Genomic DNA, 25,066 nt, shown 5'->3' on the forward strand with positions numbered 1-25,066 from the left:
AAAAAGCACAAATACAACTTTCTAAATGGTATCTAATGCCACTTTATATGTTAGTGTAGTTAGGTGTATTTCAATAAAGAGCTTAACCACATTTATAAAATGGAGCTAGGACAATATGCTGACTGCATCTCCCAATTCAGTTATGTATTACAATTCAAAAGTTGTGCGACTCTACCGTGATTCAATATTACGGTTTATTGTGATTTTTGTTTGCTTTTTTCACACTAGACCATAGGAAAAAGTTGATCGTACAGACTGACTATCTCATGTCAGTCTAAAGGTGGCAAATAAAATGCTTTTTGAGGTAAACTGCTACATTTAGCTGTCCTTGCTCATTAAGCTAACACCAGAGGAAAACAACAGATAAAATAAGATGTTAGAACGAAGTGAAAAGGCACAGCACAAATATGAGACTTAAACATCCTTGTCAAGTAAATTAAACTTGAAAACTGCCCTCTTTAAAAAAAATTGGTAAATTATACACACACACACACACACACACACACACACACACACTAGGTTTTCATCACTTTTGGGGACATTACATAGGCTTACATTCATTTCCTGCCGACTTAACCTAACCATCACCACAATCACTACTTGCCTAACCCTAAACCTAACCCTAGTGTGAATCTGCCCAGAAATTCTTTTGAAGGTAACTGCAGGATGGAAATCTGTTAACACACCTGAGCTGCTCTTGACACCGTTGACCAAGCCTTTCACCGGATTGAGGATCTCACTCCTGGAGCCTTGGGTCTCAGACATCTTGATCAGCCTGGAGCTTCTGTCTGTGTCCTTCCTCCTGAGGGAGGCTGATCGAGGGGAGGCGGAGTCCTTGGAAGTCTGCTTCACTGGAGTGGAGGACCTCTTCCTGACTTCCCCCTTACGAGCGGGGGAGGCTGACTTGGGTTTGCCCTTCCTGAGGCCCTTAGTGGTCTTGTGCTCCTTCTTAAGAAGTTTCTCTGTGCTGCTGTGGTCATTGAGAAGAGCCTCGGGATCTACCATACACACATCTGGGTGTGGAGGGTGGGGAAGAGGGTCCTTCATCGGGGTTGGGAGGGGATCGTGAGTCTTCTGAGTTGACCTTGGTGATGGAGGACGGTGACCCCCTCCAGCCCCAGATGCAGATAATTTGTCCACCGGCAGATGTTCAGCGTCTTCGTCTGAATCCAGATTTCCTTCAGCTGTTATGGACGGACACTCCTCGGTTTCTGGAGGCACGTCAGAGTCGGACTGTGAAGGCAACGACTCGCTCACTGATGTCGGAGGTGTCTCCTCTCCAGCTAGCGTCACAGCCAAACCAGATGACATGGCGCCGGGCAGTTGGTGTGACCCCTGTCCAGCGTCTCCATGATAACTTGGAGCATGGTGGCGCCTCTGCTTGTGTGACCTCCTTTTGACAGAGTGTTGCTCCTGGTCATCCTCGTCCCCTTCTTTGGAGTGGTCGCTATGGCCGTTCCCCTCGCCCTCGTCACTGGAGAGCTGATGAGGGCTTGGGTTGATAAATGATGGAGAAAGTTCTCCTTTGCGATGTTTATATTCGCAGGAGGAGTAGCCTGGGTGGGAGGTGGAGGAGGACGTGGCCCCTGTGTCCAAATCAGAGGGACGATCAGCCTTTGCAGATGTTTCTGTGTGATAGGAATCTTTTGAGGAGGACATAGAGGTACCGTGGACACTGGCCATCCATTCCATTGCTTCCATTGCTTCCTCATCCTCTTCCTCCTCCTCCTCATCACCATAACCTGGTGGAGGGGCACTTGGGTAGTCATCAGGCCTCTGTAGTAACTCCCAATCAGATATACTGCTCTTTCTCCTGATCTCTAATCTCTCTGATGGCTTCTCCAACAAGCTTTTCTCCTCTGCTCTTTCTGACTCTTCTTTCTTACCTTCTTCTGGTTTTTCACACATTTTTGGATCAGCTGTTGCCTTCTTCTCCTCTGTACCATCTTTACACGTCTTTTCCTCCAATTTCTTATCCTCCGTTTTCTGCTTGACTTCACTTTCTTTAGTAGTCTCTGTCTTTTCATCTTTTTCTGTTGTTTCTTTTTCAGACTCCTTTGCATCTTCCTTCAAAGGTGCAACAGCTCCACTTGACTTTTCTTCTTTTACCTCTGGTGTTTTCTCCTTTTTCTCTTTGTCTTCCTCTGTTTTGGACACATCTGTTGTGGCACATGTGGTTTTGCTAGCTCCACTATCACTCAGTGGAGTAACTGAGGCTGTCTGTTGAGTTGTTTCCATCACCACATCAGGTTTGGACACAACAGAGGAAGAGGTGATGGTGACTGTCTTCGTCTCTGTGGAGTGTGTGGTACTTTCTACCACATATGACTCAGTTACTGATGAAAAAGTCTCTTTTTGCTCAGCAACTTTGATTTTTTGACATTCAATACGACACGGTAGGGTGCTGTCCTCCAATTCAAGTGTATCAGGCTCCTCATCTTCTGCTGACCCTTGGGACACCCTGTCAGAGGAGTCAGCCCTCTGGAGGGGAGAGACATCAAAGCAAACCTCTGATGTGGATAAGCTCTCTGACACCTTTACTGGTTCGGTACTTTGTACGGATGGTGCTGCGGAGGATGTTGTAATCTTCGTTTCTAGCATATAGAAACTATCAGTGCTGGACTTTGTGTCTGTTTCAGGCTTTGCGGAACCACTTTGATCCTCAGTCTGTTTGGCAGTGGTGGAAAAGACTGGAGATGATGGTTTGGTCTCATCAAACTGACTGGGTAAAGACACTTTTGTTGCAGGTTTCGTTGTCACCTCCATGTATTCATCTCTCTGAAACCCTCCAAAGCAGGAGCTGGTAGACCCCTTTGTGCAAGATGGCTCCTCTTTGGCTGAACTTACTTCAGAGATTGATAGTGTGGTGGAAGTTTGACCTTTGTCTCCAAACTGTTGGCTCAAAGTGGCAGAAGTTGAAGCTGAGGATGAGTAACTATACGACGTGGAGGAGTATGTTGAAGAAGAGTATGTTAAGGAGGTGTATGTGCAAGATGATGAGGAAGTTTCCTCATGCTTTGTGGTGATATCTGTGGTCTGCCTCTCATCTAGACTTTCGTCTTGGATGTCTCTTTGGCTGTAATATTTGTCTTCGCTGAGCTTGGATACCTGGGAGGCATCTGAGAGCATAGAGGTTTCTTTCTTATCCTCCTTCAATCCCACCTGACTTTCCTCACTATAAAAATGCTCAGAATAATCTCCAGATCTGCTCTGTCCAATATCGGCATAGCTGCCTCTTAGCGGAGGGGAGGGACTAGATGTAGTCTTGGACGTGGACTCTGAATGGTCAGGTGGCAAAAAGCTGCCTGTCAAGCTGCTTGTGGACAGTGGTTGAGAAGTTTCCTTTGTCAAAACGCTTGGTGATGGAGACACTCTGTCTTCGTCTCCTTTTCTTGAGTCTAGTACTTCAGAAGAGGTAAAATCCTCTGCCAATGACAACCTTCTCTTTGTGGTTGGTTCAGGAGACAAGTGCTTTTTGTCTGTGTCCTCTGCTTTCTTGGTTTCAGGAAGTTTTGTGGCATCTGATACAGTAGAACATCTTTCGTCCGTTTTGAGAGCACTTGAGTCTGGTGATGTAGTTGTTTTACCTACACCTTCACTCCTTGTCTCAGGAAGTTTGGATGTGGCTGTATCACCAGCTGCATCATCTTCTTTGAGCAGTTTTGTTTCAGGAGATGGTGGTTTTTTACTCATGTCCTCCTTGTCTGTCTCTGTGACTTTAGAAGCTGAGACCTCATCAGGTGTTGGTTTACAGACTTTTTCCTCTTTAGGGATGATTGATTCAGACAACTGAGACTTTTTATTTGAGTCCTCTACCTCTGCTAATGGAGCGCTATCATCAGAGCTACGTCGGCACATTTCTTTTTCAGACTGTTCTCTGGCACCCTTTTCCATATCTATATCACTTAACTCCTCCTCCTCTTCTTCCTCCTCCTCCTCATCTTCGTCTTCATCATCATCAACATTGAAGTCTTCCCCCTCTACAAGTAACCTTTTGTCTATCAGGCTCTCTTTTCCTTCAGGAAAGTCTAACATTGATTTACAAGTGGCAGAGCTGCTAATTTGACTATTGTCGGAAGCCAAAACATTATCATCGACTTCATGTCCTGAAACTGTGGCAGCAGGTGCAGTCCTTGAATCACTTGAAGTTTCTTCTTTCTCTAAAAGTGATGCTTGCTGAGGTATAATGTCTTTTTCTGCAGGTGAATGCCGACCAGATGGAGATCCCTCTCTTTCATGATCAGAAGACTCCATTTTGTGTTTGAGTGACTCAGCAGATTTTTCTTTCTCTTTTTCTGTTGTTCTTGTTTCTGTGAATTCTCCAAAAGCTACGGGAGCAGCTGCAACTTGAGGACCAAGATCTGATTGGCTCCATGACGGAGAGGGCGTCTCTTGTCTTAATGGTGCACTTGCTGATTGGACAGCATCACTGGTAGGAACCTTATCACTTTCTCCTGTCGGCCCTGTTTGAAAAGCTGCTGCAGCACCTTCCATCATATCTTCTTTCTCTTTCTCTGATTTCTCAGGTTTGTCCTCTTTTGGACTGAAAGAATAACATTCAGCAGCCTGGGACATTTTGTTATCTTGCATTTCTGTGGATGAAAAGCTCTTGTCAACATAAGGTGTATCTGGTCTTTCTTCTCTCTCCCTCTCTTCCTCTTGGCCTTTCTCTCTGTCTTCATATTTAGGCGAGGCACTTCGGCTGTGGTGGCTACTCCTTTCGCTCTCTGTGAGGGACACTGGACTGTAGTCAACTCTACTGAAGGACAGAGGCTCTTCTTTGTACTGATCATCCAGGAGGAACATGGCTCCTCCAGCCTCTGTCTGGCTCGTTCTTCTGTTATCATTGATACCTATATCAGAGGCTTGATCAAACCCTAAAGAGACCTCACTTTCTTCTCTGGAGTCCAAGTCGTGATCCTTTGGAATAGGCTTTTCGTACGGATCATACTTGGATGCACCAAAGGTTTGTTTTTCATCTGCGAGACTTCCACTGACCACTTCCTTCTCTGAGGTCATTTTATCAACACTCTCCTTTTTTGCAGTGTCTGATTTTACCACTTCAGCGTGGACGGAGTCCTCAGAATCTTTGTCCAGCATAAAATATGAACAAGGCTGTGATAATCCCGGAGAAGCCAACTCTCGCTCTCCTTCCATCTCTCGCTCCGCTTCCTTTCCTGGTTTCTCATCCAGCTTTGTCTTTTCTGTAGAGCTGACTACTGAACTTGTCTGAGTCGGTTTCTGTTGTGGTGTTTCATCCACACTGGACTGGCTCTCAGTGCTCGACAGTGTACAGCTCCTGGGTTGACTGTCAGTGCTTGACACTGTTGACAGGACAGGCTTTTCCTCAGTTGAGTCTGACAGTGGTTCTGCTTTAGCGGCTGGGATTTCAGAGGCCGTTTCTTGTTTTGGAATAGAGGTCGTCTCCTCCTTTGATGAGACAATATCAAAGGAGGGCTCTGGCTTGGCAAGTGGTGCAGGTGTGGTTTCTGCTTTTACAACGTCTTTTCCCTCTTGAGGTGAAAGTTTGGATTCTTCTTTGCCAAACTCCTTGATGTCTTCATCAATAGAGGGCTCCTGCATTGTAAGTGTTGGTATGATCACTGTAGTCTGTTCTGTTGATGGTGGTTTAGTTTGGTCACTTGTCTGTGGAGTTTGGGATAAAGGCAGACCTGCAGAGGAGATGTCATGGTCTGATTTTCTTGGCTCAACTGACAAAGGTCTGGAGCCAGCTCCTCCCATACAAATGTCCTCCTCCTCTTCATCTTCCCTGTCTTCATCGGAGGACTGGACCACAAATGCAGGTTTGTAATCTGACTTGGATGCCATCGCTGCTTCTCCTAATGCTGTCTGTGTGGGCTGTTTAATGGCTTTGTCCAGGTCTTTCTCTTGTAACTCCTCTCGCTCCCACTTCTCCTCTTTGGTGTGGTCTGTGTCAGAGGAGTCATACTTTTCTTTCTCAGTGGTCTCATCTGTCTTTGTGTCAGCAACATCTTTTTGTTTAATCATTTTTTCATCCTCTTCTGGTTTTGTCTTTTCATCTTTTATCTCCTTAGTTCCATAGGTGTATTCTTTTTCTTGTTCTTTTTCCATTTTCTGTTCTTTGCTCAGTTCAGCAACGTGTGTGTCATCTTTTTCTTTCTCCATCTTTTCTTCTTGACTAATAATGACCTTTGCTTCTTTATCTTGTTCTTTCTTCTCCTCCTTCATGTGGCTGGGAGATAAACAAATGTCGTCTGTCACTGGTTTCAGGACCTCACTTGATGTAGTAACAGAAGTGTCTTGCTGCATTTCTATTAACGTAGCACCAAATGTTTCCCGCTCTTTCTGCGTTCCAGTAAGCTTATCAGAGGTTTCTTTAAGGATAGTCATATCACAAATATCTTCCTTTTTAGTTTTCTCTTCTTCCACGGCCTGAGTCAGGGGAATATCTACCTCTTTTTTATCATCCGTCTTAGAAACAGACTCAGAAGGATAATCATCTTTCCCTTTTTTCTCATCTTTGATGCTAAATGTTGGAGTGGACATCACCTCTGTCTCCTGTTTGATGCATTCAGAATCATGACTGCCCTCTTTGACTACTTCTTTCTTTTCCTCCTTGATGGTTTCAACTTTAGATGGCTCTTGGTCTTTCATGTCCTTGGGTTGCTCAGCCTTAGAGTCAGGTTCTTTCTCCTTTTTTGTGTCATCTTGTTCAGTTTCTTTGTCCTTTACTTTCTCCAAAATGGGTTTGTGGTCAGAGATATCACCCTTCTCCTCGTCTTTAACCTCCTGTATCTTTATCTGTTGGTCAGAAATGCCACTTTCTTCCAATGCCTTATCAACCTTTGTGGTTTTAACAGAAGTATCATCCATGTCACTTTCCTTCTGCTCCTTAATGGATACAGAATCAGTAATATCACTTTTTTCTTTCTCTTTTTCCTTTTCTTCCTCTTTGACCTTCACTTCTTTATCACAAATTTCCTCCTTTGGGATTTCTTTTGCCTCCTCCTTCGGGGGTTTTACATCAGATGTAATATCTTTCAACTCCTGAACTACCTCCTTCTCCTCTTCTGCAGGGGGTTTTACACCTGCAGTGTCTTTGCTTTCCTCCTCCTTGGTTGGTTTCATACCAGAAATTTCATCCTTAATTGCAACTGTATCTTTTTCTTCCTTGATGGATTTGATAGCAACACTATCCTGAATTGACACATCTTCCTCCTTGGATGGTTTCGCAGTAAAAGTTTCCTCCTTATCTACAGCTTTCTCCTTTTCTTCTTTTATCGTTGATTGGACAGCACAGATATCTTTACTAGTTTCTTTCTCCTTTTCATCTTGCGTGGTGGGTTTAACAACCAAAATCTCCTCTTTCGTGCTTGTTGTGTCCTCAGATGTTTTGACAGCAGAAATACCTTCGTTCATTACATCCTCATCCTCCATCTTGGCGGGTTTGACGGCAGGAGTGACATCTTTATCTTTATAAGTTTCTTGCCCCTTTTCTTCCTCCATGACTGATTCAACAGCATCCTTAATTGTTTCTTTTGCTTCTACCTTGGCTGATGTGGCAGAGAAATCGTCATCTTTACACACTGTTACATGCTCCTCCTCCATCTTGATAGGTTTGATGGCAGTAGTATCATCTTTACTTTCCTCTTGCTCCTTTTCTTCTGCAGCTGTTGGTTTAATAGCAGAAGTATCTTCCTTACTGGGCAGTTTATCTTTTTCTTCTGCCTCAGTAAGTTTTATAGCAGCAGTATCATATTTACTTGTGTCCTCCCCCTTGTCTTCTTCTGTAGTAGATTTGAAGAGGCCACCATCATCCTTGCTTGTTGTTATATCCATTTCCTGCTCCTTGGAGAGTTTGGTGTCAGAGCTATCATCTTTACTTGTCTCTTTCTCCTTTTCTTGCTCTGTGGTTGACTTTGCATCTTTACTCACTGTTACATCCTTTTCCTCCACCCCAGTAAGGCTGATGGTTGAGACAGCATCTTTACAAATCTCTTGCCCCTTTTCTTCTTTCCCTGTAACAGCAGATGTATCACTCTTACTAATAATTTCTTCTTCTTTGGTGGGTTTAGCAACGATGGTGTCACCCATGTCTTTTTCTTTTTCCTGCTGCTCATCTGTAAAGGGCTTGGTATCAGAAACATCTGTCTTTTCTTTCTCTTTCTTATCTTCTATCACTTTAATATCAGCTGGTTCTGTCTCCTCCTTCTTCTCATCTTTAGGAGGCTCAATAATGTGCACATCATCCTTCTTTGCCTCTTTCTCCACCTCTTCTTTAGCAGGTTTGATATCTGTGGCTTGGACCTTTTCAGTCTCCTTCTCTCCAGGCTTTACTGAGCTAATATCAAGAGTATCACCCTTCTCTGTCACTTCCTTCTCTTCTTTCAAAATCTTTGTATCAGACACATCATCCTTTTTAACCTCTGTCTCAACAACCTGACCTTTGGTTTTGAGGTCGAAATCATCCTCTAGTTTTATATCTTTCTGCTTCTCCTCATCTTTGATTTGGGTGGCCTCCGAGGCAACAATTTCTGGCTCTGCTTCTTTAATAGTTTTGGCCTCAGGAGTGTGGTCTTTTTCAGGCTCTTTCTGTTCATCTTTAATGGCTCTATCAGTGACAATGTCCTTCACAGTTTGCTCTTCTTTGATAGGCTTAATATCAGATGTATCATCCTTTACTGCCTCTTTCTCTGCTTTCTCATCCGTGATGGACTTAACGGCAGAAACGTCTTCCTGGGTGACAGATTTCTGTTCCTGCTCATCCTTGAATTGTATAACATCGGAGGTGTCGTCTTTTTCTTTCTCCTGTTCCACCTTGACAGTTTTAACTGCAGATTTATCATCATGATCATCATCATCATCATCCTTCTTGTTATCATCATCTGGAAATTCACCTGGAAGAGGTAGTTTAGGTTCTTTCCCTTTGAGCCCTTCGTCAGCCTCCTCATCACTTTTTCCAGATGAGATGAGGGAATCCCTCTTTAACGCGGGCGGCTGAACTTCTGTTAAAGTAGCAGCAACAGGGATGGTTTCTGTCTGTTTTCCTTCATCTTTTGGCACTGATGAAGTGTCTTTTTCTGGCTCCTTCATCACTGGTACCTCTTTTATTTCCTTCTCAAAAGATTTGTCCAAAGATACTGAAACCTCTTTTTCATGCTGATCTGCTTTCTGTTTGTTAACGTCTTCTTGTGTCTCTGTTTCTGCTTCATCGCTCTTCTTAGTTTTGTCCTCAGTTGCTGTGACTACAAGGAGCTCCTCTTGCTTTTGCAGCTCCAAATCAGGGAAAACCTTCATCTTGTCTTCCACTGGTGACTGACGGAGTGGAGAGTGAGTTGCACTCGGTGGTCCGGATTGTGGAGGAGAGGCCATTTTCACAGTGATATCATCCGGACTGAAGCAGCGCTCTTCACTCTCTGAAGTCACTGAGTCCGATCCAAAAGGTCTAGTAGGGACAACAGATGAACTATCTTTAGGTGCAACTGCATCTATGTTTTCCTCTTCAACTGGTAGGTGGACTGGTTTGGTGTCTTGTGTAGACTTCAAAACTGGAGACACTGAGCCAGGAGGCTTTTCAGCATCTTTCTCTTTACTCTGTACGAACTGGGATGAAGCATAGCCCTCTTGGAGTTTTTCAAGTGAAATGTCAACATTAGGAGTTTGGTCTTCTTCCTCCTCCTCTTCTTCTTCTTCCTCCTCCTCCTCATCGGGAGCATCGGGAGCTTTAGCCCCCACTTTTATTTCCGCAACAGGGAGTTGTAAATCATCGGATGGAGACTTAGATTGTTTGTCCTCTTCTAAAGAAGGTGGTGAAAGAGTTCCTGCAGACAGTGGCTGCTCTTTGCCTTGAGTAGCGTCAGGTGGGGTTGACAGGGGAACGGGGGTTTTGGGTGGTTCCTCAGCTTGAGGTGCTGCGACAGATGCCACAGATTGGTCTTCGGCGATAGAAGTAGGGAAGGAGGACATTTTGTCATACTCCGTGATGGACGTTGCAGACGACACATGCTCTTCTTCTGCTAGAGGAGCAGTGATGATGTTGGTGAACACTGATACTTGCTCCTGCACACCTGGGATGAAACTCTTCTCGGTCATAGCTGCAGCTTGCATCTCTCTCATGCCATGAATGTTTACAAACGATTCAGTTTGATCTGGGACAGAGATGTCGTAGGCGCCGACGTCGTATTGAAGGTGTGGTATCCTCTCCTCTGCCTCCTCGTGAATCTCCTCATCGGAGATGGTCTGTTCTGTCTCAGAGTAGCCAGGGATGGTCTCGTCTTGGATGAAGGAGATGGGTTCAGCTGCAGCAGCTCCTTGAGCTATTGAGGTTATGGGAGCTGTGGCCCCTCCAACATGTGACAGGTAGCCTTCCTCTTCCTCTTCTTCTTCTTCATCTTTGGCTGCAGTCACAATTTCAGTGGGTTTGCTTTCAGTGACCATTTGCTCTTCAGCTTCATCTTCAGGTTTGACTTTGATCTCTTCATCTGCTATTACATCTAAATCTTCAACCTCCTCCAGTTCAGCTTTCTCCACTGCCTCCTCCTCTTCCTCCTCTTCGGGTGGAGCCACCTGTAGCTCCTCTTTTGTCACAACCATTGCTGAGAGATTTTCTGATTTCTCCATTTCTTCTATCTCATGTTTCCTGTCAAGCCCATCATCTTTTGCCTCCTTCCATTTTGATTCATCTTCCTCTTCACCTATTCCCATATCTTCTTCCTCCTCCTCTTCTGTTTTCTTCTGAGCAGATGGGGCCTCTTCTTCCTCCTCTTCCTCATCCTCATCCTGAGTTGCTGCTCCCTCATCCTCAAACTTTTGAGCCTCTTCCATTTCTCTCTTTTGTGTCAGTTCCTTGTCTTTGTCTTCAGCTTCAGCTTCTGGGGCTGAGACCTCCTGTTCTGGAGACTTTGTGCCAGGTGGAATTTCAGGTATAGTTTCTTGTGCTTCCTGCTTCTCTTGGGTAAGACTTTGTGCTGTCTGCTCCAATGAAACCTTGTTACTGTCTGCTGGCTCTGCTGATACAGCTACAACTTCAGCTTTTTTCAGTTCCTCAAAATCCTTGGTGAGGTCTTCAGGAGTTGAGGGAGCAGATATACCCTCAACAACTCCATTCTCTATCGGTTCAGGTTGAGCAGTTTCAGGTTTTGGCTCTTCAACCTTCGGTTCAGCAGGTTCAGCCTTTGCTGCTTTGATTTTTCCAGTCTTGGCTTTACTGGAGACTTTAGCTTTATGTAATGTCTTTCTGACTTCTGGTGTGAATGGTTTCAGGTCAGGCTTTGTGATTTTTCTCAGCTCAGGTTTGGATGTGTCCTTCTTTTTGTCTTCTTTGGACTTTACATCCTTCTTTTCATCCTTTTTAGCAGAGTCATCTTTCTTTACTTTCTTGATCTCTTTCTTTTCCTTGTCCTTTTTCTCATCCATTTTTGACACCCTTTCCTTGGGGTGCTTTTTTAAGGATTTTTCTTTCAAGAGTTTTTTCTTTTCTGGCACATCAGTTTTAGATTTGATCGTCTTAGTAGGCTTTTTCTCCTCTCTTTTTTCTGATATGTTTTCCTTCACAGAGTCACTCTTTGCCTCTGTGGCGGCCGACACGTCGTCCTGTCCTTCGGTTTCTTTCTTTGATGCCTTTGCAGTCGTCTTCGGGGAGGACTTGAGACTCTCCTTGCTATCTGTTCTTTGTTTTAACTTGGTTTGTTTTATAACAGAGGGCGGAGCTCCTGAGGCAATGTCCTTTTGTGTGGCTACAGGATAGCGCAAGAAGTCAAGGTGTTTTAATTTTTCCAGCCCCTCTAGGATCTTGTTTTGTGGTGCATTCCCAGGGAACAGCACTCGGACGATCTTTTCTGCAGGGTTGGCAGGGAGCCAGACCACTAAGGCTGTAACTGATGTCAGGTAGGGCACAGATATTTCTCCTTCTTTCCCGTTGGGCAGCACAATGCCAGTTTTGGCTTTGCTGTTTCCAGCCCATTTCTGCATTAAAAATTGCATCTCTTTACTCTCTTTGACAGGGTTGAGAATATACATGTCTAACCTGCCCACTCCCATCTTGTGGAACAGAGTAATGGGCTCAATGGTGTTGCTGACAACTCGACAGAGAGGCTCCGGCTTGATTCCTAGTTTGTTAAGGTACTGCAGAGTCAGCGAGGCCTCTTCGATGCTGCGTTTCACTTTAAGATTAGATTCTGGCATACGGAGCTTCTCTGGCACGTTGAAGAATACCACGCCGAGTTCAGGAGAGATCAGGTTCTTCATCCAGTCACTATAATTGGTGGAGCCTTGAGACTGCTCCTCCTCCTGTTCTGCTATCTTCCTGTGAAGCAGCCCATTGATACCTGGGAGATTGTCAGCACCGATGTGTGTGAGTAGAATTGAGTCAATGCGATCCAGGTGACGAACCAGCTTCCAGAAGCATGATTTTCGCTCAGAGCCTCCATCCACTAAGATGTTGAAGCCATTCACGGCAAAGAGAGCAGAGTCTCCTCGTCCACCGGGAAAGATGTAGCAACATGGCTTGGACAGTTTCAGGAAGCCTCCAGACGTGGGTGGCTCCAGGAGGTCAAAAGGTGAGGGGACGTCGACCGTCTCAGAGATGTACTCTGTGAACTCGGTGACGCCCTCCATTTTGGGGAGAACACGCTCAGGGTTTAGTTTGTATTCCAGGAACTCCCTCAGGGTCTGCTGCTGTCCCAGGGAGCTCCAGCCCACCTCCCCGCGGCAGGACACAGTAAGTGTAGCCTGCTGCTTGGGGGCTGTTGTGCCCAGTAATTCACTGACCTGCCAGAGGGACAAACCCAGACACACCAGTCAGTGATGAATGCATTAATGTGGGAGACTTGTTTGTTAAGACACCCAAAATAAAAAGTACATGAATCAAGTAAACTTCTTGTTTAAGGGAATGTGTGAATTTTCTCAAAATCATCAATTTTACTTTTATTATGGAAGTAAAAGATGGAGCTCATAGTAATCTGTTAAAGCACTTAAACGCATTAATTTTTCATCAGATTGTTGTAAGAGTTAGAGGACAGAAGATCTGACTCACCCCAGGATCAGCAAAGACACGTGAAAAGGTCTGGTAGGTGAAAACCCCAGTTTGAAGGAGAAGGCCACCGTGATCTGAGCTCTGACCACTCAAGACCAGAAGCTTGTGTCCTGCTGAGTCTGTGACTAGAGACTGGATCTGGGACACACACACACACAGAAAGAGAAAGAGAGGGAGACAGAGGACAGTTAAAGGAGAGACAGCATTGCCAGGATGGAGAGAGAAACACCTGCGTCACTGACAAACGATGATGTGGTTTAATTGTGTCAAGGTTAACAAGATCTGGCTACGAATACAGAAAAATCCAACAGACACAAAAGTCACCAGCCTGTCCAGATTTATAAACTACGACTTTGCTGTATTTTATTATGGGAAAATATCATTAAAAATTTATAGAAAATCATGTTTACATGATTTTTTGGCTGGGCTGATATAAGCTCATCACAGATATACTGATTCTGGCATATATGCTGCTTATCAGAACAAGAAATTACAGCACAGAAATGTAAAGGTATGTTCTGTTAATTAAAGAACAGTGTCACCTTTACACACTGACAAGTTCATTTTCAGACTGTAAAGTATGCTACCCTGTCCTTTGTCCAATGTTTCTCTGAAAGAATTTTAAGGGATTCTTATCAACAAAATAAATACTGAAATCAGATTTTTTAAACTCTCAAATCTTGATGTCATTTGCAAAAATCTAATAATTGCTGGGCTACAGAAAAAAATCATTTGGTATCATTAGCAAAAATATTCATTTTGCACAATGCCCAGAATTAACAGTGAACTGACATAAATGTGTCCGTCAGAGTCCAAAGTAATGGAGGCTGGCTCTTAATACATATACCACATGCTTGCAACCACCATGGAACTACTGTATATTTCACAATATGCTGACATTACCTCTGATACAACAGTGTCTTCTGAAGGGTTGACGAGCACCACAGTCTCTAGGACATCACTTCTGTGGTGGAGAGTTCTTTGTCCTGCAGGAGAAGATCGAAACACGGTGTTAATCTTTCATGAATAAAGCATTTAAGCCCGGGGATTTCAACTCCATCGAGGCCTGAAGGTTGGACGAGGTAAACACGTTGACTGACACTGCTGCCAGACGCTGAGCCGTCTGGCCTGAAGACATCCTGCTGGACAACATCCAGACCTGATCTGGGAAACGTGTTTGAGTCGAGGAGATTTACTATACTGCATTCTGCATCGTATGTGGGGCAACCACTATAGAGAGGCAGGCAACCCACTTGTGCATCAAGAACAAAAGTTGGAACAGGAAATGGGTCACTGGTATCTGTTGGGTGAAGTTAAAAATTAAACCTATGAGCACAACACAAGCTAAGCTAAGCTGAGACCAATATTTACCACTGATATTAGGCATTAAACCTGATTTCATGCTTTTCCATCACTTGACCTGTGGCCATAGACAGAAATACACCATATGCTACTTGCAATGTGGTTGAAAAGGAGTCTGATTTTTACAATGCAGGCCAGGAACATTAAAAGACAAAACAGTTCTGTGAGTGAAAACACTAATGCACGGAAATCCGCACACAAAAGCGAAGAAAATATCACAAAATGCACGGCATTGTTGGACACATTTCCATACATCCTTATGCATATTCATCATAATTATGCATCAGCACTTAATTCCACTCAGAGGTGATGTTAAGCTTTTAATTCCCCTTTGTTTCAGCACAGATGCAGGCTCTAATATTAGAGAGTTCTAATAATAGGAGGATCTCAGTGACTCCACCATCCACAGAGATCTTCATGCATCCCCTGAGTTTGCGGTGCTTTGCCATCTTTTTGGGATCTGGGCTGTCAACATGTGTTTTCCATGAAAAACCTCTGATGTTCATCATTCTCAGATACGGTGATGTATAAAGGACATCACGAAATTTTTAAGAAGTCACAGCAGTTAAGATGCATAAGAGCTTGAGTGAAATTGATAAGAAAAAGTAATTTCAAGCAGTAAATTAATGGTTCATCTCTTTTATCAATAAGGTAATCAGCACAGTGCTTAAAAGTCTAGACCATCTGTGAGTCAGAGGAAAAAGCACCCAATGAGAGGCTGTTATATTACAGATGGTAATCACAGCCATTTTATCTGCTTCCAGCTGATGATTGTATTTTATGCTTTCTTCACTGAACTAAATGGCATTAACATTAGAACTGATGAAAAAACATGAGCTGAATTGAATCGTTTTATATTCAATCACATTTTCCTCTTATCCTGCAAAGTCATCTGTGACATTTTCCTACAGAGAAATGTCAGCAGGTTTTGCATGTAGATCATGAAAACTTTTAGCCGGCTGTTCTGGTCGCTCTCTTGGATTTGCATTTCACTTTTCCAGCAGCGACAGCAGTGGTTTGCATCGAACACATGGAAATAAAGACAAAAACGCTGATCCACATATTCACGGTGAGCAGACAAAGACACATTGGTGCGTTGAGCTAAATGCTCACAACGACAAGCCTACCATGACCATCGTGGTAACATGCTAACATGTGCTATTTAGCGCTAAAGACAAAGTCCAGCTGAGACTAACGGGAACGTCTTTAGCTTTGCAGGTATTTGGTTATAAAGCAAAGTTTTGGACAAACAAAAACTTCAAGGAGGACACGAGTATCTGTACTAAATTTTTTGTCAACAGCTGTCGATATTTCACTGAAAAACAAAAATGACAACCTCATGGTGGCGCTGCTGTCAGAGAATGACCAAAGTCATTACGGGTCATCATCTGGGGGCCATGAAGACCCTGAATGTCCAAATCTCACAGAGATCCATGACGTATTTAAGTCAACTGAGTGATTATTACGTTACACTCATTCCCGAATCTGATCATGTTTTAATTAAACCTAAAACCTTCTTATTCATGGTTTCCTAAAATACTACATTTGTCTCCACTTTGGTTTTGCTCTCTCAGCTCTCAGTTCTTTTACTTTCAGGCTTAAAATCTTTTTGCAGCTGCATTTCAGTTGACTAACATTTGGAACAATTCACTTCTGTCTATTACTGAGCTCAGTCTTCTGTTTTATTAAATGTTAGCTTATAATTTAACCTACTATTTTAATCTTACTGACCATATTGATATGATTATACCATCTCGTGCCTCTATAGTACCTTGTGTTTATGTCTTCTATAAAGCAGTTAGAACTGCCTTGTTTGCTATACAGTACAAATAAATTTGCTTCGTCTTGTCTTTGATTTGTCATTTATTATCAGTTTATGGTCTTAACTTTGAAGTTCCTTTTCCTTTTCTCCTGTTTAAAGTCTTCTGTGCAACCTGTGAATCACTGAGCTCAAAGGTGCTACAGAATACTGGATAAATAAAACTGCCTTGGCTTGTGGCTTTGAGGCGCAGTGAGCATGGCTGAACAGACAATGAGAAAGAGCCACAATGAATCAGAAACAGAAGGTCCAAGCCGACACTTCTGCCACAGTAAATAAACTCCTTGTTCCACAGATGTTGAAAAAAAGAAAACATGAACCTCATGAACTTCGTAGCTTGATTTTTACATGACCAAGGAGAGAAAAACCAAAGACGATAAATGCAGAAATTTCATGAAAAGTATATTCATGTACGCTGCTTTAACTTCATAAATATCAAACTGAAGCAAACGAGAGGATGTGGCTCCCTCTGTTGATGCACACTGTGGCCACCGTCACTAATGTGAGGCAGAAAATGAATTTCACTCGACTGACCCCGGCGTGGAGCGAGTGAAGGGGAGGCCACTGAAGGGTTCTGTGGACGGACCGAGGACGACGACGCCCTTCGCCGCTCGAATGAACCTGCCGGTGCAGCAGTCAGGGGGAGTTCTAACACTTCAGCAGATCTGCCCACAGACGTGTCCGGTTTCACAGCGCGATGACTAAGCTGCGAGGGTGAGCGATGATTTGCAAGTTTGCTTTGATTCTTCCAACGCTGACAAGAGCAACACACAACACTGGGGCAGCTATACAGACACTGGAGACACCTGCGTCAAGCGGCGGCGTAATGAATTTGTAAATCCGCTTTCAGAAGGATGAAGCCCGGAGAGACAGAGTGTCCCTTTGACCTCCTGATGTGCCTCTCAGGTGAAACAGAGGAGGGGAGGCTGCATTAGCTGCTGCAGACGGCTGCCTGCAGGGTGGCTGCTCACTGACACTGCAGACTGGTACGACGTGATACTACAACAACAAAGGCACTCTAAGTCAGTCTGAAACGCTGCTGGGGGGGTCACAGAGCATCAACAATGCAGAGCGTCTGAGAGCTGCAGGCTGGAGGCCTCTCAGATCGGGTTCACTCTCAAACACGGCTAATGGACGGGAATCTGTGCAGGTGACACTGGTGCACCGAGTTAAAAGGTGCTGTGATGCTCAGCTGTCTGGCTTTTGTCTTCAGTGCTTTATAACTGAGGATAACACCAATGTTTTTCATGATGCTTTACAAATAAATGTACTTCATTTATCAATTACGATATAAGTGTGTAAATCTAGAGTTGCAATGATTCGTTGGTTAATCAACAGAAAATCAATCAGCGACTTTTATGATAACTGAATAATCTTTTAGTCAGAAATCTTAACATTACGGTAAATTGAACATTTTTGGGCTGTTGGTCAAATTGAAGATATTTGAGGACATCACTTGGGCTGGAGAACATTTGAACTTTTTCAAAGTTCATGAGTCCACATAGACCAAACAATGAATAGTTACAGACCGTTCAATAACGAATAATCACTGGTTGCAGGCCTAATTAAATCTTAATGGGTGTTGCAGTTACAAACCTGAACCCTAAACGGTCAACATGCAGTAAACCTGCTGAGTGGAGGTTTTGGTTGAAATGCCAAAATACTGTAACAAAAACATGAACGAGAAGATTTTAGTGAATCAGTCGTGTTCTGCTGTTATATCCCACACTGGTGCACACGGTGAAGTGCAAGACGGAAAACGGAAACTTCACTTACGTGGGACTATATGATGTTAGGCTTTTTTAGAGTTTAAGCTTAAAAAAGTTCCTAAAATCTCAGTGTTTTTCACCAAATATCAACACTCTTCCTCTGATGACTGATGGCAGAAGGCTTTCACTCCACCTGAAGCAGCGTTTAATCTTTGCATTTGATTAGCTTGTGCGACATGATCCACGCTCTCCTCAGAGAGTCCTCTAATACAGACGGACTCACTGCTGCTGCAGAGACAGACGTGTTTCTGAGACACTATCAGCCTGTTTAGAGACAACAGGACATATAAACTGAGGATTTCAGATGGTTCTATACAGGTGAAGGCAGGAGAAACGAACATTTCATTTTTACTTTCTCTTTTATCAATTGTACTTTTTACTGGATCTTTGGCCGAGGACGGCAGTGTTATACGCTGTTAATAAAAGTTGGGTCATTGTCAGATGTGGGCGTGTTGTTTTATCACAGCCTGTATTCCTGTTACTTTTCAGCACAACATATCCTAATGCATATGTTGTGTCAGTGTGGGTTTCAATTAATTTACGCAGTGAGGCATCCTGTCCAGAAGCACCTTCATGACATAAACTTAAATGCATGTTTAACAGCAGATTTTTCTCTGTAAAGAAACTGTAATTTACCTCATAAAGTATAATAATTGTGAAACATTCAAACTTTTTAGCCGTCTTTGTGTGGCTCTGACAAATGGCAGATTTCTGTTCAAGCTTTGGCAACATTCTTGCTTACAAACATGACAAATGTGCTCAGCCTTAAGAAAGCTGTCAAAAGGGGAAGACTGATGGATTTCTCAATGACTTCAGTCAAGGTGGGAATCGACTCATCTCTGCAGTGCGTCAGACACGCCTTCATTAAACACATCTCCTCCTCCTACAAAGTCCACACATCCCCACGTCAGCCTTTTTCTGTCTGTATCCTCAAGGCTGGAATCTATGCAGAAGCAAGGAAACAAATTTATCCACCTTTTTTTTTAAAAGAAACTCAGAGTAGAGCTCCTTAAAAACAAACATTTTTGTTCAAGGCAACTTTTTCAAGGATGTTTTATGTGTTTGTGTGTCTATTTCAGCGGTGTAGTGCATATTACTCGGCTGAATAACAGCCACTGACGGGTGAAGTAACTAACAAAGAAAACTTTGTGGTATTCATGACAAACTCCATCATCATACCAGTGTTTCAACCCCGTGCTCTTCAAATTGTAATAAATAACAAGGCTGTTACTGGAAATTACAACCCAATGATGTGAGTCAGCCTTGAGGGTCTCGCTGCATCCACGGAGATACAAACAGAGTGAAGCTAAAGCCTCCTCAGGCGGGCCAGCGTCTGTTCCTCTGCTAAAACGTGTTTGTTTAAACAGTCCTTTTGAAGGGTGCGATGTTCAGCCAAGTTGCCCTCATCTATTCATCCCCGTGGCTTTCCTTCACTGGCATCCCAGACAGAGACGAGGCATCACGCTTTCACATGCAGTGACTTTCAGCCAGAGGCATTTAAGAATCTCACGCTGGGTTATAAAAGGAAACTTATGAAAATGTGGCTGATTATTTCTACTTTAACTATTGTGAAATACCTCTGGTTCCTGCGCAGGCTTTACTGCTGGTCCCTGCTTCCTTTGTCAGCTGAATCAATCTAAAGCACTCGTGGCTTCTTATCAGTCGGTTCTCCGGTTTGGTAAATCTGCCCGTGATTGCGAACTTCAAAGCGGTGCTTATCATTAGCTTATCATCGTGACACATTTCTGCAGTTCACTCAGACCACAACAAAAGACGCTGCGGCTGACTTTGGGATTAAAGAAAGATACTTAATTTGTGGATTTTTAGTATGTGTCAAAGCTTAAAATGCAGTGCTGCTGTGCTTTAGAAAGCGTCATGCTGAGCGGGCTAAAAATAGGAAACCTTCCCAGTAAAGGAAAATATGGAACTGTTTGTGAGTCTGTTAAACCTTTTTCAGGGTTTAGCCAGTTTTGATGGTAATTAGAGCCAAACAGATCATTACTGATCAGATAATAATATATTGTTGACATTGCTGTTTGTAATAAACAGAATAAACAAACATGTTTTGGAAGGATTGCTTAAATTGGGTTATGAAATAATGTTGACGTAGAGTCGTACTGAGCAGAGCATGATTTAATGGCCTCAAACACACCTCGTGTATATCAGCTGACATGTGGAAAAATGGGTCTGTAATACACTAAAACCGTCCAATAAAATCATGCTGATGTACTGACTGGGCTCCAGAATGTACATGAATTCATAACATGAAAACACAGTAAAAATTTTTTCTTAGCATATCGCCAGCCTGACTTTTAATGTGTCGTGTTTATTTCTGGATTTTAGATCTTTATTTAAAGATGGATGCCAAGCTACAGTCGAATTTTCCGACATCACGTATCTGCAATGATCCATTTTATTGACTGTGATGACTGAGGGGACGCTGGACGTCACGCGTCCCGCTCCTGACGGTTGACTTCAGGATCTCTCGGTCTTTGCCCGACTCTGTTCGTAACTGCGAGGCCCAGAGGAAGGAAGGTCATTTGTCAGACAGAACTCAGTGTTTCTGCTCATTCCGGCTCTTTCTTAGCTGACCCGCTTGTTATAAATATCCGCGTCTGAACTCCCCAAACGAGAACGCTCTGTTTAAAGGCGACTAAAGCGGAGCACTGATCGACCGAGGCCCAGCCACTGCACTGCTCCAGATAGCATGCTCCACATTCACAGTGGCAAGAGGGATGGTGAGAGGGTTCAAGGAATCTGAAGACGGCAGGTAAAACATTTAAAGGAGCAGCTCGTTCTAGGAAAACAGACAGTGAAGTAAGCACTGGAGTTATTTTTTGCTACCTTCAGCAAGTTGTTATAAGTAAAGTGGACAACAAACTTCCAAATTAAACTCATCACCGATGTTACCCCAGCATTAGATCAGCGTCTCAGAGCTTAGGTCCAGCGAGATGCCAGAGTTTTCAGCACAGAGCTGCAGATGATTCAGCACCGAGGACAGCTCCTCTTTCAGCTGTAAGTCATAATTCTAATGTAATGCCAGTCGGACGGCCAACATCCTGTTCTAAACATAATATCACAAGCTTCAGGGTGGTTGGTGTTTTGCCATAAAGCCGCCCACGTCAGCACACACATACACAAAAGGTCAAAGCATTCAGCGTGGTGATGATGCAAATTTTTAGCGGAGACCACTGCAAATAAATGGAAAATGATAAGTGTTACAGCTAGGATGATTAGTCAAATAATGAAAAAGTTAAATCATATGCGGTTGATATATCTTCCTTTCCCAGACTTCTCCTCCGAGGGGACACATCCGGACGGCCTCTGGATATGAGGCATAAAGTACGATTTATTAAAACGGCCTCAACTGCTGGCAGTAAATGTACTGCTGTGACACAGAGGAATGATGAGCCACCTTCCACCTTCATGTGGTTCAAATAAATAGCCTCATATACGGCCTGTGAAAAAGAATCTGAAAAGAGATTCATCCTTTTTGAGAAGTATTGGGAGTGTGATGATAGTCTATATTCAGTTAGTGTAAGATCTCCCTGGGTGGGACAGCAGAAAATGGAGCAATGGTGAACATAGACGAGTAGGAGATACTGTGAATAATAGTTTTTCTGACACTATCACTATTAACACCATCCTGTTAATTGATACTTTCAATAAAAATGATGTGGGGAAAAAAAGAGAAACTCATCAAAAAATTATTTAATACAAAGATATGCTTGTTTTTCTCCAAAAAATGTATAGTAGAATTGAAAAAAAGTTGGCTTTTGGAATGTCAGTTTGGGTTCAACCAATTTGCATTTGCCATTATTTTTGACATTTTATAGAATAAAACAAATGACGTAACAAAAAACTGGTAAATGGGCTGGATTCATACAGTGCCTCAGTGTCTTGCTCAAGGACGCTTTGACGCATGGACAGGTGGAGCAGGACGGGGACTGGGAATGTATTCTTGACCGCGGGGAACAGCGTAGAGTTTCCATGTCTCACGGATTTAGCACTTAGTAGAAAACACTTCGCACCTTAAGATCTCAGCTGGTACACAGACAAGACAAACCCCGGAGGGGGGACGTGAGTAAGTCACCACAAGGGGAACGCTACATCAGTAAAACAGACAACATCAGCTGTTTGTGAATACCAAATCAAAACTGCTCACAGCACCAGCCGGGAAGGATTCAAAGCCCTGACCGGGAGTCTGACGACACGCAGAGAAAGATCAAGCAGGATGTTCACATCCTCAAAGACCGTCCGCGAACAGGTTTCTCCAGCAGAACCATCCTTGAACCCTCCTTGAAATGGGTCATGTGATGACACCTGACAGATGGCAGACAGATGCAGTTTTAAAAGCTCAGAAAGCCGAGTGAACCTCTGAGCTTCCATTATTTCATCAAATATCTATGTACTGTCTCCATATCCATTCAACAGCCCAGTCGGCAGAAGAAAATGATGGTATTGTTCTTTTCTGCAAACCACAGATACGATAAATTTGTGCGTTTCATATCTGTTTGTACAGCAGGTATCAAAGTGATGTAGTTCAGATTATTGTCACACGTCTGTGAGGTGAGGTTCTGAAAACTCAAACGTAAAGAAACAAAAAGTTTGAACTTGAAGAAATGCAAAGTTTGAACATATCTGCGGTTTGAAGAAATGTACTATGCCAACACTGATCCTGGCTGCTGGGTTGAAAGTCACCTATTCGTACTTGCAGCCCCAGCAAAGACCCCTTTGCTGTAATTCTGGCCTTGTTTTCTGTTCAAAGTAAATCAAGTAAAATTAAGTTAAGTAATGAGCGAGTTAATGTAGCTTAACTGATGCCTCGGCTTCGTCTTCATATACACGTCAGATCAACGGAGGTTGATTGAAGCTGACATCAAAAAGTTATTACCCTGTTCTTAATCTCATTTGCCTAATGTGGGCTCATTCCTCCCCTCAGACTGAGGACCATTGTCTGAGCTTAGAGATGAAGTGGTGTGAAGTGGGTTGGAAAATTAAAGAAGCCGACGCAGACCCGGCTGTCTCCGCGCTCATTTCAGCTCCTACCAGCGAAGCCATACATCAAAACTGCACATCCGACCGTGTGTTTGTGTCTAAAAGCGTCGAGTGATGCTGAGTCACCGCTGAAGTCTGCAGTGCAGACCACAGAAACACACGTCCTGCCGCTCTAAAACATGCCAAACAAATCCAATGTTTTCACTGCTCTGAGAACAGTTACAGCGTGAAGGTTAGCAGAAATGAAAATTACTGTTAGTTAACGATATTCGATTGTTTATCTGACGGACTCGCTCCTTGAACCTCGATCACGGTCACTGGTTCACAACAGCAGCAGGAGGCCAGAGTCTCAGCTCCTGATGCTAATCCTGGTCCTGTGATTTGGCAGCACTGAATCACTGGACGGCTAAACCAGTTTAAAGCCTCTAAACCAGAAACAGTTAGCAAACAGTCTCTCTAGGAAAAGAAAAGAAATGCAATTGGTCAAAAGAATTGACAGATACTGTCCAAAAGTTGTTCACTGAGACCCGAAGGTTTATTTGTTTATTCTATTAGCTCCTGCCATAGAAGCCGCTAATCTTCCTAAGGATTAAAAATGTCCAAATAAAACAGTATAATCACGAAAGCAAATGAAAACAATGGATAGAACAAAGCGGCTGATCTTTACACAGCACAACAAAATCAATAACGCAACACAGCTAATAAAATATAAATTAATGGTTCCAATCATAAACAACAATAACACCGACAAACGGCTAATGATTACAACAGCGCAGCTACTTTTCACACACAAACATCCGTAAAAATCATGAAACATAAGACTTCAGAGAGAAAAACATGTATGTGCAGTCATACTGTGCGCTCTGCTTTATGCACACCTGCATTTGTTTATGAAAAGTGTGAACACTTGTTGATCCTCTCGTCCTGCATTCAAAATGTTTAAGGGTCACGAATATTTGCATCAAAATATATAAAAAGCTCCAAAATAAAAGTCCTGAATGAACAGTTTCACAATTATATCATATTATTGGATTATAACAAGTGATGCATTGATGTTCACGTCACTTTAATGCGGCTGCTGGTGAAGGTGGAGCTTTATCTAAATACTTTATATTCAACTCTGATTCCCAAAAAGTTGGGATGCTGCGTAAATAAAGACAGAATGAATCATTTGCAAACAAACTGTGTTTACTGACAACAGTTTTCTGAAGTGTTCCTGAGCTCGTGTGTTAATCCCCTTTATCCAATCATGTGTTCACAAAGTGGTGAACCTCGCTCCATCCTCGCTCGTGAACGGCTGAGCCTCTCCAGGATGACCCTTTCATACCCAATCATGATGCTCTCACCTGTTACCGATGAGCCTGTTTACCTGTGGAAGGATCCAAACAGGTGTTTTTGGAGCGTCCCACATCTTTCCCAGTCTGTGAAACGTGTTGCTGCATGAGGTCAAACACTAAATACATTGTCTTTGTGCTGTTTTCAGCTGAGTTTATGTCACAAAGGATGAGTAAATGATCACATTCTGCTTCATTTGTGTTTTACACAGCGTCTCATCTTTTTGGGTATCGGGGTTGCAGTTCTGGGAGGCTTAACCTTTAATAATATATCTTAATTTATTTGTTGATGATTAATAATTTAGATCTGCAAAGTAACTAGTAACGAAGCCTATGAAATAAATGGAAGTGGAGGAGAAGTTTAGCATAAAATGTAACTGCTAAAGTAAAAGTACCGAAAAATTATACCTCAGTAGAGCACTTAAATAAATTTACTTGAATTCCACCACTGATTAAGACTATTAAAGCTCTTCTTTGAGACACTGATTAAAGTCTCCAACTAAAGCCAGAAATGTCGTCACATGTTCCAGCAAGTCACCGAAAAGACGCGTCTAGTTTCAGTTTAGTTCGGTGTAAATCGTGTTTCTCTGTACTCGTGAAATTTAAGATTCTACAACGTGAAAAGCAAACATACAGGTTTGTACATGAAGCTGCTGCAGCAGAGATGCCGTATGAATCAATGTCACTTTCCACGGTTCGTTGTTAACATTAAATGCCATGAAATGATTACGACAGAACATCACCTAATTCACACAACACCGTCCTCGGT

General features: G+C 43.1%; 1 protein-coding gene across 2 annotated transcripts in view; it reads right to left on the reverse strand.

Moving 5' to 3' along the window:
- Positions 1-25,066, reverse strand: part of map1ab (microtubule-associated protein 1Ab) — a 65,247-nt gene that overhangs the window by 5,080 nt on the left and 35,101 nt on the right. For both annotated transcript variants that reach the window (XM_076732140.1, XM_076732141.1), the window contains 3 exons: positions 13,919-14,001; positions 13,016-13,153; positions 687-12,750 (listed from right to left, as the gene is read on the reverse strand). In XM_076732140.1, coding sequence (XP_076588255.1) covers positions 687-12,750; positions 13,016-13,153; positions 13,919-14,001 — 12,285 coding nt within the window. The remainder of the gene's footprint in view (positions 1-686; positions 12,751-13,015; positions 13,154-13,918; positions 14,002-25,066) is intronic.

The sequence above is a fragment of the Chaetodon auriga genome, chromosome 6 (assembly GCF_051107435.1).
Source record: "Chaetodon auriga isolate fChaAug3 chromosome 6, fChaAug3.hap1, whole genome shotgun sequence".
Taxonomy (NCBI): domain Eukaryota; kingdom Metazoa; phylum Chordata; class Actinopteri; order Chaetodontiformes; family Chaetodontidae; genus Chaetodon; species Chaetodon auriga.